Raw genomic sequence first — 15,892 nt, forward strand, 5'->3', positions numbered from 1 at the left:
GTGGTTTCCATTCATTGTTAGGATGATATGCAGGCAAACTAAAAATATGATCTTCTCTGTGTAAAAATACTAATAATTCATATGCAATTTTTCCTTTTGCTTCACTCAGGACGTATTCAGAGAATGACTGCACTACCGTGGTCCCCACTGAACCGTGTCTCAGTCCCACAAAAGACCTGGTCTACAGCAAGACCGCCAAACAGTGCCTGGAGGAGATCTCAGGTAGGATGAGTGCCGCCACATGTGCACATACACACCTACACACAGTCAAACACACTCAACACACCCAACACACATACACTCACACAGGCACAGATTCTCTCTGCAGGCCTCTAGTTCCATGTTGCTATCGCAGCAAGAAAAAGGTCAGATATGACAGGTGGACAAAGGCCGGCCTTGTTTGGGAGGCCAAGCAGCAGAATGTGTTTATTTGCGCTTCTGTGTATTTCTCCATGTGTGGGACTATGATGTGACAGCTGATAGCTGAAGATAGGTGCCTGTGGCTCAGGCTCTGCTCGCACACATATTTTAACAGCCAGTCGGTGAGAAATAAATGCAAATTGTGCCCAAATGCTGCATTTACCTGCGCTGCAGTTACTGGAAATGGAGGGTGCACTATGACATACGTTCCTAGTTGTTCATTTCCTGTGTGAATATTTATCACAGCCACTGCTGTTATAGCTCTCTGCAAACGCTTGGGTTTATTTCATTAATTCTGTACGAGATGAGATTTAATCGGTTTGCGATCTGGCCGCATGTGTGCATCCCTGAGGTTCCCTGTTGTTATTTTAATACATTTTGTTCGTAATTAACCATCTAAAAAAGCTAAAAACAAAAAATCTTTTCTCAAACCAGCCCACTCTTCTTTAATGAGATATAAATTAGTGCTCCAGCTTGCACAAAAATGCCTGGAATGTCAAATTAAAGCGAATAAGCTGCAGACGAACACATAAGCACAAAGTGGTCAGTCGTTGTATGTCAATAAGAATGCAGCCCTGCTGTGGTCATTTTGAAGGTGAGGGACATTGTTGTTTGCAGCAATAACATTGTGACTCATGGTCAAACATTTACTGGATGTTTTGCCCTGCATTGGGAGAGTTTGGGACAGTTTATGGCTGATGAGACTTAGGGAAGCATAAAATTGTAATTGTACCCTGAGCTGTTGAAAACAAATTATAAATGGTACAGCCAGATTGTAAATCCAAAGTATGTACAATCATTTAAGATGATTAGACTTTATCTCAGATCCATGTGCTCTGATTTGCCAAAATGCTAAATTCTAAAGTCAGATTTTTTGTTATAAACTCCAATGTTTAGCTTTTATTTTATTGCTCTATATTCCTACTGTATGCACAGGATCATACTTATTTTAAACAGAAATTAGAACTCCATAAAATTCTCTTAATCTATGTAAGGGGAACATGTGAAAAAAATAAAATAAAATTCCTCTTAGTCTACAGGCTTTTTTTTCTACATCTGGGCATGCTTGAAATGCTGTGGTTTGTCCAGTGATGCGTCAGGGAAACCCTCACATGGACTACTTATAGATGTGAACCTCAGAACTCACTTCCTGTTAAAGTGCATTGTGGGTTCCACCCTGTTGTAAAATTTGTTTTATTCCATGCAAGGACAAGAACAAAATCTATGCATGCACCTGCTTTGTTTTTGCACATTTAGATGTCTGGTTGGTTTGGTGGTATGCAGATATTTGGTAAAGTTTATACCACTGTTTGATTAAAAAAAGAAAGAAGAAAAAAGAACTTCCTTACATTTGTTGAATTATCCGGAATCTATTTATGGTAACTATCTCTGTTGGTTAATTCTGAAACATCAGGCAAGCACTTTTGTGAATATAGCTTGTCGGAGTCCAGAAACGGATAAAAAAATTAAAAATAAAAATAATAATAATATATATATATAAATTATTAATAATATAATATCATATATAATAATACAGACAACTGTCTATATGTAATATTTAATTCATAAATGTATTATTATATTATATTATCTGTCTTACATCATTATAAAATCATGCTAGTAATTTTTTAATGATTATTTTAATTTTTGAATGCATAATAAGAATTTTTTGATGAAAGATATTCATTTTAATGTTAAAATCTAGCTTTTTATTTTGGGGGTCCCTGAGTCAGACCTATAAAGGTTGAAAATCTCTGTTTTGGGATATATTATGGTCTTAGTTCAGTTTTGTATGATTTCCTTTCCTTTTCCAGTTGAGCTGTGTGCTGCGGCATTTCCAAATGCATCATCTTAACACCCTTCACCAGTTTGAAGGGAGAGAAATCACAGTGTTACAAGCCAGTTTTGTCTTGCGCTATTCCCACAACACACACACACACACACACACAAATACCTGTGCTGACTCGGTAGCTAACAGCAACAGGAAACCAGCCATCATTGCTGCAAAGAGAAACACAGAGAGAGGAAAGGAGGAGATAGATAAAGAGAATGAAGCAGCTCACAGCATGTTAAAAGGAGCAGGCGGACCCTGAGCTCGCACCTCGTAGCGCACACACATACTCAGTCTCTGCTCCTGTCCCTTGGAGCGAGCCACATGCGCTCACTCCAGCCGGTAATTAATAGACAGAGTGTGTGAAGAGTCCTCGGTTGCTGGGAGAGAAACAGGAAGAGAGGGAAACGCCGCGAAGGATATGTATCACAATTTAACCGTAATCTGGTGCAGATCTGCTTCCCGCGAGCCTCTGTGCTGCATTGAAGGAAAGAAGTGATAGAAGAGGAAGAGAGGAGGAAGACAAGGAGGAGTGTGCTCTCAGCACGTGCACCTGGATGCTGGTTATTGGCTGCGGCGAGCGAGCGTGTGTGTGTGGGCAGGATGATATTTGAAGCTCCCTGGTGCAAGGGGCAGTTTTGCGACTGAGCTTATGTGCCAGCTACCACCTGAGGCACGCAGATCATGTGAAGAGGAACAAACTTCGAGATAAGGTAGAAAAAGTGCGAGGGATCCTAAAGAACGTGAGAAAATATGAAGCGGGGAGCTGACTTTTCTGTGTTCCAGGGCGGCAGCCCACCTCGCAAGTCACCGCAGTCTCTCCCAGACAATCTAAACCTCCGCAAGCAACGTTCTCTCGGCAACCTCGTGCTGCTTAGTGATGGGGAGCAGAGGGTTTACACCTTTGAGCTGGACGAACCGCCATGCCCACCCTCATCAGGATCCGGGATGTCGTCTTCATCACCCTCGCCCCAACACGGCCGATCCAGCGCTCGTAGACACCCCGAAAGCAGCACCCGAGCTCGGTCGCTCTCGCTGTCCCTCACCAAGATGCTCTCCCAGTCCGAACACTCCCTTATACCTGTGCCCTGGGGCCGGAAGTCCAGCCGAATGGCACCTGCGCATCAGCTCCAGCGGCCGGAGTTGATGGATAAAGCGGGCAGCAGTAGAAGATCAGATGAAGACACCCGGGCAGGTCCAGCGGGCACTGGGGGAGACTGGGAGCTTGAGAGTGCCAGAGATGAGCAGGCACAGCTGGATAAAGAGGTTATACTCACTATGCTGGGAGACCTGGAGCAGGTTTTAAACCCGCAGACACGCCGTAAGTGCCATGCCGTATAGCTACACAGAGTCACTCAAACTCATCAGTAACATTCTGTAACAGTCTTTGTGCCTTGCTTGTGAGTTGCTGTGGTAATGGTCATATTTATCCCTGTACTCCGGGTCGAGCGTGTGTGTGACTGCATTAGAAACGGTTCTTGGGGATGTCAGGGTGAATTATGGTTCTCTGATTGTGCTATAGGAGAACATTTAGAAGCCACATTCACCTGCCGGCTATGGAAGCATTGCCATGCTGTCTGCTGCTCTGATCAATAGCTCTATTTACCCTCCCGTCGGTGTGATCCATGCTTTTATTCCTCACCCATCTAATATTAACCGCCAACCACGGGGCTGTTTGTTCGCAAGCCCACCACCTCATCTTATTGAAGTAATTCAGTTCCCTGTAGTTCAGTGTGATCACAGCTTTCTTTCACACAGCATTGGAGTTAACTGAGGAAATGTTTTAGAGGGGTTATTTCTTACTTGTTTTAGTGGTCACTGTTCCTAGTGCTAATTCTTAAAGGGGATTGTTCACATGAAATTAGTCTACACAGTCTACACAGTTTTTTTTTTCCTACGGACAATAGTACCTCAAAAAAAACAAAAAAAAAAACATATATATATATATATATATATATATATATATATATGGTAATGGTCATATTTATCCCTGTACTCGGAGTCAGATTGCTTAGAAAAGTAATAGCGCACATTACATAAAAAAAAAAAAATATATATATATATATATATGTTTTTTTTTTTTTTTATGTAAGGAAATGTTTTTTTTTTTTTATGTAAGGTGCGCTATTACTTCTCTAAGCAATCTGACTAATGATTTTAGCCTTGTGGACGATGAAATGCATACCATAAAATCCCATTAAATGCTACTGTTATTATTGGCTAACATCATTGCATAGAAACGCATGTCAACGCCCACTCGAGTAAGTGTTTTTCATGTGAGTTAGTGTTTTGAAAACATTATCCATATAAAACCATAATTTAAAGACAAAGCATTATGAAATCATTTACTTACTGTTTGCGATGCAGCTGCTGTCCGTTTCTTTCAAGTTTCTTTGCAAAGTCTCCATTACACTGTGCCTCGCTGACAAAACAAAATGCTCCGAACAAACATATAATCCTTCAACGCGATCCGGGGCACCTTTAAAATACACCATCCGGTTGTTTCCGACGTTAAGATACTTCTAAAGTCTGCACAGAGACACAGATGAGCTGTTTAAACTGGACGCGTCAAATCGAACGTTCTTTCATTTTTCCATTTGTCCTGTCGACAGACTCAAGTGCATTGAGCATGTCAGAAACTAAACGCACATCTGTATCTAGTATAGACAACATCAGTGATTATAATGGGTTCTATTTGCTTTTGACGTGACACAATGCTCACATCCAGTGCAGGCAAATGTGAGCAGTTAAGCGACTGAAAGCCAATAGGTGGGGCCCAAGGTGCGATGGTGTATAACTATTCGTCGATGTCTAGCTCTGGAGGCAGTCCATAGACTGTAAAAAAAGATGGACGACGCCCCTTCGCTCTCTTCCATTGATGAGAACTGAAGCCGCCAGAGTCCCGATATGGCGCTGACATCTTGGAACTTGAGTCTGCGCAGTAGCGATCTCGGGACCAGACCTGCGCAGTAGTGAGCAGGAAGTAAAGCCGCGAAATCAAAGCTCCGCCCTCACTCTGCAAAATTGATTGCAGTACGACAAGAGGCTTGTTAAAATAAAGTAAATACAATCTCCTCAGTCCTCCGAAGATCCCGAAAAAAATGTCCGTTGGTGCTTCAGTGACTACTTCGCTCGAGAACCTGTCAATCACAGCTGTCAATCATGACGTTACACCGCCGTTTTTATAGCATCACGTAACTAACTAAAAAACAACTTATTTTTGAAACAGACACTTGAACTTACATCAGCGTGATAAAAACGACAGCAAATGAAAGAAACCACCTTTGGAAAAAAGATATTTGAAGTGTAATTTAATTGTTTAGTTGGTCTCACGTCCCGTTGAATTACATGGGGAGGCGGGGCTTATGACCTATACTAGGACCAGTCACCGGGGGGCGATCGAGACGTTTTGGCTTCACTTTTCAGGGCTTGTGCGGCACACTTGAGGCAGTCACATACAAATCTGTTTTCCCGTGTGACATCACAGGTCACCCGATATCACAACAAGCTGTTTTTAGAGCTTGAATAAATAAATGCTTTGTTTATAATGAGGAGTTCGTTTTAAGCTATGAAACTTGCAGGATTTTTTAATGTCAAAAGATGAAGGCGAATTTGATTTCTCATGTCATATGGTCCCTTTAAGCAGGTTTTTGCTACTGTACCTTTAACAATACAGTATTTAATTGGCTAAACTCTTTGCTATTAGGGCACAGAAATCTGCTGTGTCACCCTTTTTGCCTTGAAATGAGTGATACGGGTACAAAACAGCTCTGAATTATGCAAAACACAAGCAGGACAATGCAATCTGCAAAGATTCCAGTTTGTAGCTGTAGACTCTGAGGTTAGCTTTCACACTGGCACAATGAGGTTAAATCAAAGCAAATTCTCAGCTAACATCTGATCAGACAGAGCCAGCGGTGTGTCCTCACACCCTCCTTTGCTGCTGACAGGCTCAAATGGTGCTTACAGAAATGCGTCTGCTCGCCCAGAGGGCAACAAGTGCAGTTATACCACCTAGAGCCCTCTTGATCATCAAATACCTGAGTCTTGTATTGTTTGTTCATTTCCAGGATTCACATACATGTGCACCGTGCACCTGCTATATGTGTGTGGGTTTTAAATTGCCCTTGGCTCTAAATGTGAGGTAGTGCAGGAAAGAGAAAATACTTTATTTGCCTTACGCAGGTTGGCTGAATGGTCCATTACAATGCTATAAAATAAGCATTCTGGGTAATAGAGGGCCTGATATATTCACAGTGACTCCGTATGTGCTCCAGAGCTATGCCTCTCTGGGCTGTAGGGATCAGGATGGTCGACTAGTTTAATTAGTGAGGTTTAGTGTTCTGTTTTTTTCTGTTTAGTTGTTTGAGAGTTAATATTTTATGTGGTGTGCTTTAAAGGGATGAACTTTGAGATACACCCTTTCAAAGAGGATTTTAGCATGGTACTGTGACTAAAAATGTCAACACGGTAATCTGTCTCAGAACCGTTGCATCTCTCAAAGTCATTCTCTTGACATAATTGCCGCCACAGTCATCTTTTGTAACGAATCAAACTGTCAGCTGCAAGGAATATAGTTTTGAACAAAGTTACAGATATTTTTGGAATGTTGGTCTATGTACACATTAAAACAGATGTCTTGCAGTGTTTCGCACTGTGAACTCCTAGTTTTTAAGATGCTGTATCAAAAACAGTTTGACTTTTTAAAATGCATCTCAAAACCCTTCAATTATTTTTAAACTGTTTTTTAACATAATAATGCAACCAGTGCAAACATGTGCTCCATTGCTCAAGACCAGCTTGTCAGCTTTTTCGTTTATGAAAATATGTTGGTTTGCACGCAGTGTTGGATCTTTACAACCCAGAATGTTACATCCATAGAAATCTCGTCAGTTATTTCCTGTGGCAGAATATGCATCTTTAATATCGGTCTAAGGTTGCACTCTGGCTCTGTATTGATGGTCAGTCATGACACCCTCATACGTGGTTGTGCTTCTCATCATGTCTTCAATCCTGTCGGACAGAACTTCCACTCAGATGACTTTTGAGTCAGGCTCACTTACATGATCGCTTCTGTTTGTCAGATGGTTTGCCTTCCAAACAATATTGATTTGACAATAACTGTGTATAGAGTCCAGCTCTCTAAGCAGCAGCACAGACATGCTAAAACAAAATATGCGGTGTCATTTAATAACACAGAAGAGAAATAAGGTTTGACCTGGAAGTGTTTGATAAGTGAAAAGGGCTGTTGAAAATAGTTCTTGGTGTAAATCATGGTTCACATGGGAAATCACCTTTTATATTTCTTGTTTTTTGCTAAATACTTTTCCAGACACTGTGAAAGTGATACAGTACAATCAGTTTTGATTTAAAGCTCATTTTAAATGCCCATATAATGACAACTTCAACACATGAGCAACACACTTAAGATCAGTGCACCATATACTGTATGATAGCATATTTTTTATTATTATTTAGTGATATAAGTTGTATTATTATTAATTAGTGTTTCATATCATAGCTCATGCAATTGACACAGTATTTTACAGTCAGGGTGTGATAAAGCCAGACGTGACTGGATCAAATAAGCAGGTCTCTGATGTGATGTGGGAGTCATGCAGACCTGCTGTTAAACCTCTTACTGCCATCATCAGCTTGTATGAGTGTCCATTTGAGTGTCTTTGTTCAATGAGTTTAATGCAGTGGAAAAGAAGCACTTAACTGAACCTCTGCAGATCCAGATCCAGAGTCTGAGTTCTAGTGGTGTTGTGGCCATGAACAAATGAAAAATATTTCAAGTTTTCTTTCTTGTAAAGTGCATGAATGCCTTTGATGTCTTTTCCTGGCTTCATAATGATTGATTTATTATTAGAAGAAAAAAAAAATGGTTGGAATTAGTGGGGAAAACCCTTATGTTTAAACAGTCTCGCTGGAGTCTCTTAGTAGATTTTTAAATGAATCGGTTGAGTGAATAATTCAATGACGCATTCACAACTATTTGGTCAATAACAATAATGCTGTAACCTGCAGAAAAGGTTCACTGAATGAATCAGTGATTGAATCTGAAAGAATCTTTGGGGGAAGAGATTGAAATCATTTAAACCACTGAGACAATTTAAAATGTACACCTCTATTGAGTTCATACCGAATTAATTTTCTTCACTTCTGTCCAGAAAATGAGGATGAAAATATGTGCAGTTAAATGACTCGGTCTGTTCGAATTTGACAGGTTTCTGCTTTATAGGCAAATCATGCTCCAGCCAAACTTTGAGCCTGGCTTAGGGGTTAAGAAGTGGTGTCATAGCGCATGGATTACTCTGTGCTCCGCGAAAAAGTGATGACCGTGAAATCTGTCCCTTTATCCCATCAGCTGCACAGCAAGCTGTAACTTCAGCATCTAAGTTGACATGCAAGAGCAGACAGCCTCCTCTCACTAACCGCTGGCCACAGCATGTTTGACTGGTTCATATGCCGAATCTGTTTTGCCTTTCAGACTATTTACTAGCAAGCGTCTGTAACAGGGTAACCAATGTTTTCTTTTCTTTGTCCACCAGGGGAGGATCCAGAGGCTAGACGGATGCGTACAGTGAAGAACATCGCCGATCTGAGACAGAATCTCGAAGAAACCATGTCCAGTTTACGTGGGACGCAGATAAGCCACAGGTGAGTGTTAGTTCATCATTCAAAATATTGGTGGTGAAGCTGGTGGACCAGTATGGTCTGAAGCTTTTTGCAATGAGCCTTATCCATTAAGATATGTATATATATCAGTTGAGTAAAACATAATAAAAGTAAGTTCATTAGTTCCAAAAAGTGACAGCTGCACTTTTGAAAAACTGGGTCTCTTTTGCCAATTTAATTTCTTTAAAGATAGAGCTCAGCTTGGCACTCACAAACAATGCAAACCCTCACTGTGCCAACATCTTTGCTAACAAAGACTCTCACCAATCTCATTGTGATATGAAAAATGCTCTCTATTTTTGACGAGATAATCATTTATTAAAACCGTATTGCCTGTAAGACCCAAATTCCCAAACACCCAATTACTGAAGAAAATACTTAAGCGTAACCACATTTGTCCGGCTCTGGGATGGCCTATTTCTGCGACTCTCTCTTTATCTCACTCACAATGTGAACGTAATTTCACAGGAAAGTGGTTCAGAGGCAGCGCTCTGACATGACAGATGGTGTTGGCCCTTTCTCTCTTTCCCTCATGGGGAGCATCTTCTTTGGAAATCAATGCCTGGCCTTTTTGTTTTTTTTCACAGCACATTGCTTCTCAAAGGAGCCAAAAAGGCGTTAGACACTTCCTCACACTCCCTCACCGTAAGCCTAACCAGTAAAGAGCCCATGAATCAAAAAAACTCCAGCCTTTCTTTGTATGGAGTTCATAACGCTCAGATGTACATGTTGTTGATGCACGGCTGTCAGGCTGTGTACTCGATGAATGAAGATGAGGAAAAAACTATTAATCACTGTGACAAACTGAACAAAGTAATTCAGGGCAAGACAACAGACTTTATAGAAACAACAGACTTGCAAAGACTGAAAGATAGCGATCCAGCTAATTGTAGGGAAGAGCTCCATTTTCTCCATTGTGACATTGTTTGGTCGTCAGGAATTTGACCTGCCGTTTTCTGAGACGTTGACCCACTGTGTGCATTCCATCAAACATCATACATCTCGCACGAGCTTTTGAAATTGACTTCCATTCATCTCTAAACATACAGTACCATATGATTGGTATGCAGAAGAGTATAGAGTATCCATGTTCTTTCAGAAACTCCTGCACACACGTATTCACTGCAGTGCTGGGAACGCCACAAAGATCTATTGATCTGAACCTGTGTTTGGAAGGTTCTCAGACCTTAAATATTGTATTGATTGATGTTAAAAAAATAAAATAAAAAAGAAATCCTCAGTATATGAGTTTGGGATCTTCAAGGTCAATACAGCATCTCAAAGAAAATGAAAATCCCATCCAGACTTCATGGGGATTTATTTGATGGAAACTCATTATAAATACTATACAAGATACTGTATAGGCAGATTAACACTAGAAGTGCCAGAATTCCATAACTACTAGAACTGCCGCAAGCGGTCATTTTGACCGCTAGATTCCAAACTCTATATCTTTAATGATAAATACCCAATTGAGAGATTAATGCATTTATTGTATTAGGATATCTTTTAGAAACAAAACAACACCAAACTGTACATTTAAACAAGTTTAATTATACATCTATAAATAATAATATCCGTAGATGTCCAAAATGACGGAGCAGCCTGTTTTCATGTTTACACTGTTCGATCGCGCCCGCGCCTTACACACACACACACACACACACACACCATATTCCAGCATTGCAATCTTGACATCGCAGCCTGTTCATTATAGCCATAAACAAAATTATAAAATAGTCAAAACATATAAAAAATCCACTGCTCTGTTTATATAGTCAGTAGTAGCCTACAATTCGTACCATTTTGCGCATGTGAAGATTTTTTTCCGTCGATATTGGAACGTGAGTGAAGTACAAAGCATAATAAAGAATATTTTACCATCCAAATACATCGCAAATGTTGAAACATTTTGATTCTAATTAGAGAGTTACGTGAGCCCAACGCCGCTTACTTTCACTTTCGCTTGAAAGTAGCCTATTTCATTTTGGCTTGTTTATAGTTATTTTTTCATTCTTGTTCTGTTCTGAATATCATTGCATTTAAATGATTTGTTGTGGAATATGTTTTGTGTATTTTTTACCACATTTTATTGTTGTGTATATTGGTATATGTATAATAATACCGCGAAATTCAGTGCGGTCAATCTGACCGTCTATGGCCGAAATAGGTAAATATGTTCATTTGTTTTTTTGCCTTATGTGTAATTTATATGAAAAACATTTCAAATGAAAATACAGACACTTTTAGGAAAAGTCAGGTACCAGCAGGATTTTATTTATTTTTTAATTTTAAGTTATTGCAGATATAAAATTCAAAACGGTCAAAATGACCGCTTTGGCAGTTCTAGTGTTAAGTCTGTACACTGTGTGAAAAAAATTATCCCATATTTTTATTGTAGTCTCAGACCTTTGGGCACCACTGTATATATTAATGCAATGCAATAATAACAAATAAGATGTAGGCAACATAAAACCGCTAAAATGAATTAATTGCGTATTTTACACAGTGTTTGCCTAAACATGACTACAACATGTGCATTATGAATTGATAAAAAATGTCAAAAGATTTCAGAACAGCTCCTGTTAATTAGCAAAGCGTGCATGATTATACTTCCTGATGTAAGAGGATGTTGAAATAAGCTCTAGCACTTTTCTCACCGGTAGCTTTTATAATCGTGTTTCCATTTCATCAGGCCATTTGATTTCTTGCCACTGTTTAAGGTATAGCAGAGGAGGATGGCAGACTCAGAATAATGCTGCAGTCTTACCCTTACCCAGTAGCGTTAGCATGTTGCTAAGAGACAGGGGTTGTCGAGAAGATGAGACATCAGGAATATATATAGAGGAACTGTCAGCTGTCATGAGGAGTGACATCAGAGAGGAAGATAAATGCTGGTGACTTGGCCAGAGGGTGATTCGGGAGATCAATAGATTAGACAGAGCAACCTGCCGAAATGTGGTGCATCCAGTGATGTTTACTAACTCGAGATTCATGATTTATGTTCTAAGCGAGCCATAAACCTCAGCTCATACACTTCCTGTTGGCTTGGATTTGTAGACGAAAAGGGAAGTCATTGTTTCTTAGTTGGTCTGGGTTCTTTGTTCAACACTATTGCATGTGTACCGTACTGCAGGGACGCTCACATTACACAGTTCAGCAACCACTTTTAGAAAATACTGGGTGACCAGAGGGCAGTGAATAAAATGACTTTAAAATGACCAAAAAGCCTGTCACTGCTCACCGGTGATGATGGTATTTCCATATTCTTATGGTTTGCTTCTTGATTATGGGAATACTTTACAATAACATTTAATTAATTAACATTAGGTGTGATGAACTAACAATAAACAATACTTTGACATCGTTTTTATATTTAGAATGATATAAATCAGTGTTATTTTAGAATTATTTATATACTATTATAGTAGCTATTCATATTTTCAATTAGCATTATTTTAAAGGGGACCTATTAAGCAAAATTCATTATTACATGGTGTTTGAACATAAATGTGTGTCGGCAGTGTGTACACAACCTAGCCTGGTAATACCAAACTCTCACTGTAAAAAAAATCCCGTTGTTTTTACGGAAAAAAACTGGCAGCTGTGGTTACCAGAACAATACTGTAAAAAACACATCAAACCGTAAACATACTTACGGAGTTACATGTAAATTTAACATTTTAAACATGTATATTTAACATTGGATTTAAGTAATATGATATAATGTTAATTTTCCGACCTATTGAAGTATTAATCTCTATTTTGTACCATAGTATTACACTGACAAACCAACAATCTCAGCAGTAATGAGAGTTACATGATTAATCAATGCTCATTACATGTAGGCTAGTTCTTCCACAACAAAGTTACAATTAAAATATATAGAAGGTGCACAGTGTCATTCACACAAACATTAAACACCATCATGGTAACACACATGAAATTTTAAAAATACAATAAACATTAATTTAACAACATTAAATGTAATATAAAACCCTAATGTACATAACTGATTATAAAAAAAACTAAGAAAACTATGACGAAACATAGTTATTTCAACAAAAATACATCAACTGTGAAGTGTCACGCATGGAATTGTGGGAATGTCAATTTACGTTTTTTCACTGTAAATTATACGATGACTTGTTCGTTTTTACTTCCAAAAACTGTAAATTTAACGGTATTTTAAAGTAAAATTACATTAAATGTACCATTAGATCTATCACAGTTATTTACCGTATATAGTACGGAAACTTTCTGTTAACCAATTAACAGTTTTTTACTGTAGCATTTTTACAGTCTTTAACTGTTAAAATCACGATCATTTTTTACAGTGCTGCTACTTCGCTTTGCTTCGTAGACAGAGTCTGGAATGGCATAATAGAGAAGTGTTTTCTCTCTCGCGGGGGGCGCTTGTCTGAAGTTTAAAATCATTGGTTCCCGTAAGCCAATCACATAACGTTTGGTTATGGCGTGTGTTATGCGCATGCTCAGCCGCATCTAACTTCCACTGTAAACACATGTATGATGCGAAAACAAAACCATCGAGCGAAATACCGGAGTGAACATGGCTGTGCGCGACTTTTGCAGATTATGTGAAGTAAAAATCAACGCATCCACGGTACAATCAGCGTCTACGTCACGGCTCTCAGCCCGCCCTCTGTTCGTTGATTGGCCCGGCTGTTTTCAGGCCGGAGGCAAACGGAAAGCTATTACGCTGTATCAGACTGACTACAGAAGCGAAATGAAATTGAGCGGAAGTAAGAAGTCTGACGTAGTCAGGCTATACACAACCACCCTATAATGGTAAAAATCCACTCACTCCTCTTTTTTAATACCCATAAATCATAAGCAATGTTTTAGAATAAGCCATTTGCAGTTTCTATGCAATGTGACGTCACATTGTTTAGGCCCCGCCTACGACTGCTGACGGACTCTGCCCTATTAGCATAGACCCCGCCTGTCTAAAGTGAGCTTTACACAGTCCGCCATGTTTATCTCCTCGCCAGAGCATTTAACAGCAGCATTTATGTAAGAAATGTATTCTTATTAAAGCTACTAAAGCTATTCAGTCAAGAGCAGTGAGTGATTTTCTGTTTTTCTTTTGTTGTTTGATTCATTTTAACAGCAAATATAGCAGTAGGTACTGTATATTACGCCGCTTTCACTTTAATACACAGATCTAAAATACACATGAAATTTATTTACTTTTACAGACGTAATGGACTGTGTTTATGTAAGCTTTGTGTGTTTTTGACACAACTTTGTGTGTATTTGAGAGTTTAAGCACAATAAGACGTGAAAGAGAACTTAGTTTAATACTCACGGGACACGCCATCTGGCAGCTTTCTGTGCGCGTGCTTCGGATGTGAGCATTAAGAATAGCATTTATCAGAAGTTTAGACTGATATGGCTTGAAAACGCATGCAGATAATAAACTTTCATGATGATGAAGAACTGCAATGTCACGTGAGAGTGACCGCGATAGGGATGATAATCAAAAACAAAGAGATTTTTTAGTTTTTGGCAGAATATCCAAGGCACGAGCTGTAAAGCCTCTGCTCTCTTCTAAAAGCAGGGTGGGGAGCAGAATCTCATTTGCATTTAAAGATACATGCACGAAAACAGCATGTTTTTCCCCCAATTTTTTTTTATTTTTAGTTATTTTAGTACTTCAGCTTGCACTTATTTATTTCATTTTTATTTATCAAGTTGATATCAATCAAATATTAAATTTTGTATTTTATTTCAGCTTTATTTCAATTACCCAAAATTATTTGTAATAGTTTTAGTTGATGAAGACAATGCTGGTATAAGTGAAGACAATGCTGGTGTAAGTGGCCATATAGTTGATGTATTATATAGGCACACGAATTTACTGTAGATTAATAAATGCTGTAAAAATGTTAATTGTTAGTTCAGGATATCTAATGCATAAATTCATGTTGACAATTCAAACCTTATTATAAAGTACCACAGTAATTAAACAAGAAATATGAACTGCAAAACTGCAGAAGTATCCCTGCCCTCCTGCATAAATCCATCTAATCAATTTTTTTGGTCAGTACTACCAAGTCAAGGCCCTCTTCAGTTTTTTTGGGGTTTGTTTTTTTGCTTGTGTATTTGTACATACATGCTTCTCATTTGTATTTGTCTTGTCCACAGATTTGCACCATTTTTATAAACATCAACAACCCAATAAACCGACCTAATGTGTTCTGACTGTGAAATTCAATATTACTGTTCAAATATGTACGTGTTTGTTTCCTATCTATACAAAAACACCGGTCAGCCATGAGCATGACCAATCCCTGGTTTGGTATCCACCCTTCATTACTGCTGAGTCACAACTCTCTGGTGTATTTCATAACAAGAGCGTCCACACACTTAATGCTGGTTTCAGATATACCACAGCACAACAGAATAACACTAGGCGGGAACGCTGTTTCTGTAAATTAGACCCTTGGATTTTTCAATACAAATCAATACATGTATCTTTGGTCTACTAATACTACTGTAGTTTGCTTTTTCACAGTACATGAAAGTGTATCTCTTTCGAAGGATGTTGTTAACCAGCTTACATGCTGGCTAACCACTAATGAGATTCGTTCTGAATGGACTTTGATGGAGAGGATATTAATATGCCGGTGCTGTAGTCATGACAACGTCGCCTTGGCGCTGATGACTTATTTGTTAAGTGACACTCGTTTTTGACCCCCTGCTGTTGTCCCTTCATGCGAATAACTGTCATTTTTTTGGGTATATGCTTGTACACATTGTTTAAATTTCATATTCATGAATTTGTATATTTAATGATATTTATGTGTAATCTAAAATTGAATAGAACCTGAAAATGTACCCTAGAAATTGAAATGATGTCCGTAATGTGATTGTCTCACCACTAGAGAGAGCTGTTGCAGGACAGTCTTCTTGTATGAAGGGTGTGTCATTATGGGC

At 38.9% G+C, this 15,892-nt stretch overlaps 1 protein-coding gene across 4 annotated transcripts in view; it reads left to right on the forward strand.

Annotated features, from left to right (window-relative positions):
* nav3 (neuron navigator 3) overlaps positions 1-15,892 on the forward strand; it is a 148,821-nt gene that overhangs the window by 82,273 nt on the left and 50,656 nt on the right. For all 4 annotated transcript variants that reach the window (XM_084406904.1, XM_084406905.1, XM_084406907.1 and 1 more), the window contains exons 9-10: positions 110-222; positions 8,806-8,914. In XM_084406904.1, the coding sequence (XP_084263030.1) occupies positions 110-222; positions 8,806-8,914 (222 nt within the window). The remainder of the gene's footprint in view (positions 1-109; positions 223-8,805; positions 8,915-15,892) is intronic.

The sequence above is a fragment of the Rutilus rutilus genome (assembly GCF_951802725.1).
Source record: "Rutilus rutilus genome assembly, chromosome: 4".
Taxonomy (NCBI): domain Eukaryota; kingdom Metazoa; phylum Chordata; class Actinopteri; order Cypriniformes; family Leuciscidae; genus Rutilus; species Rutilus rutilus.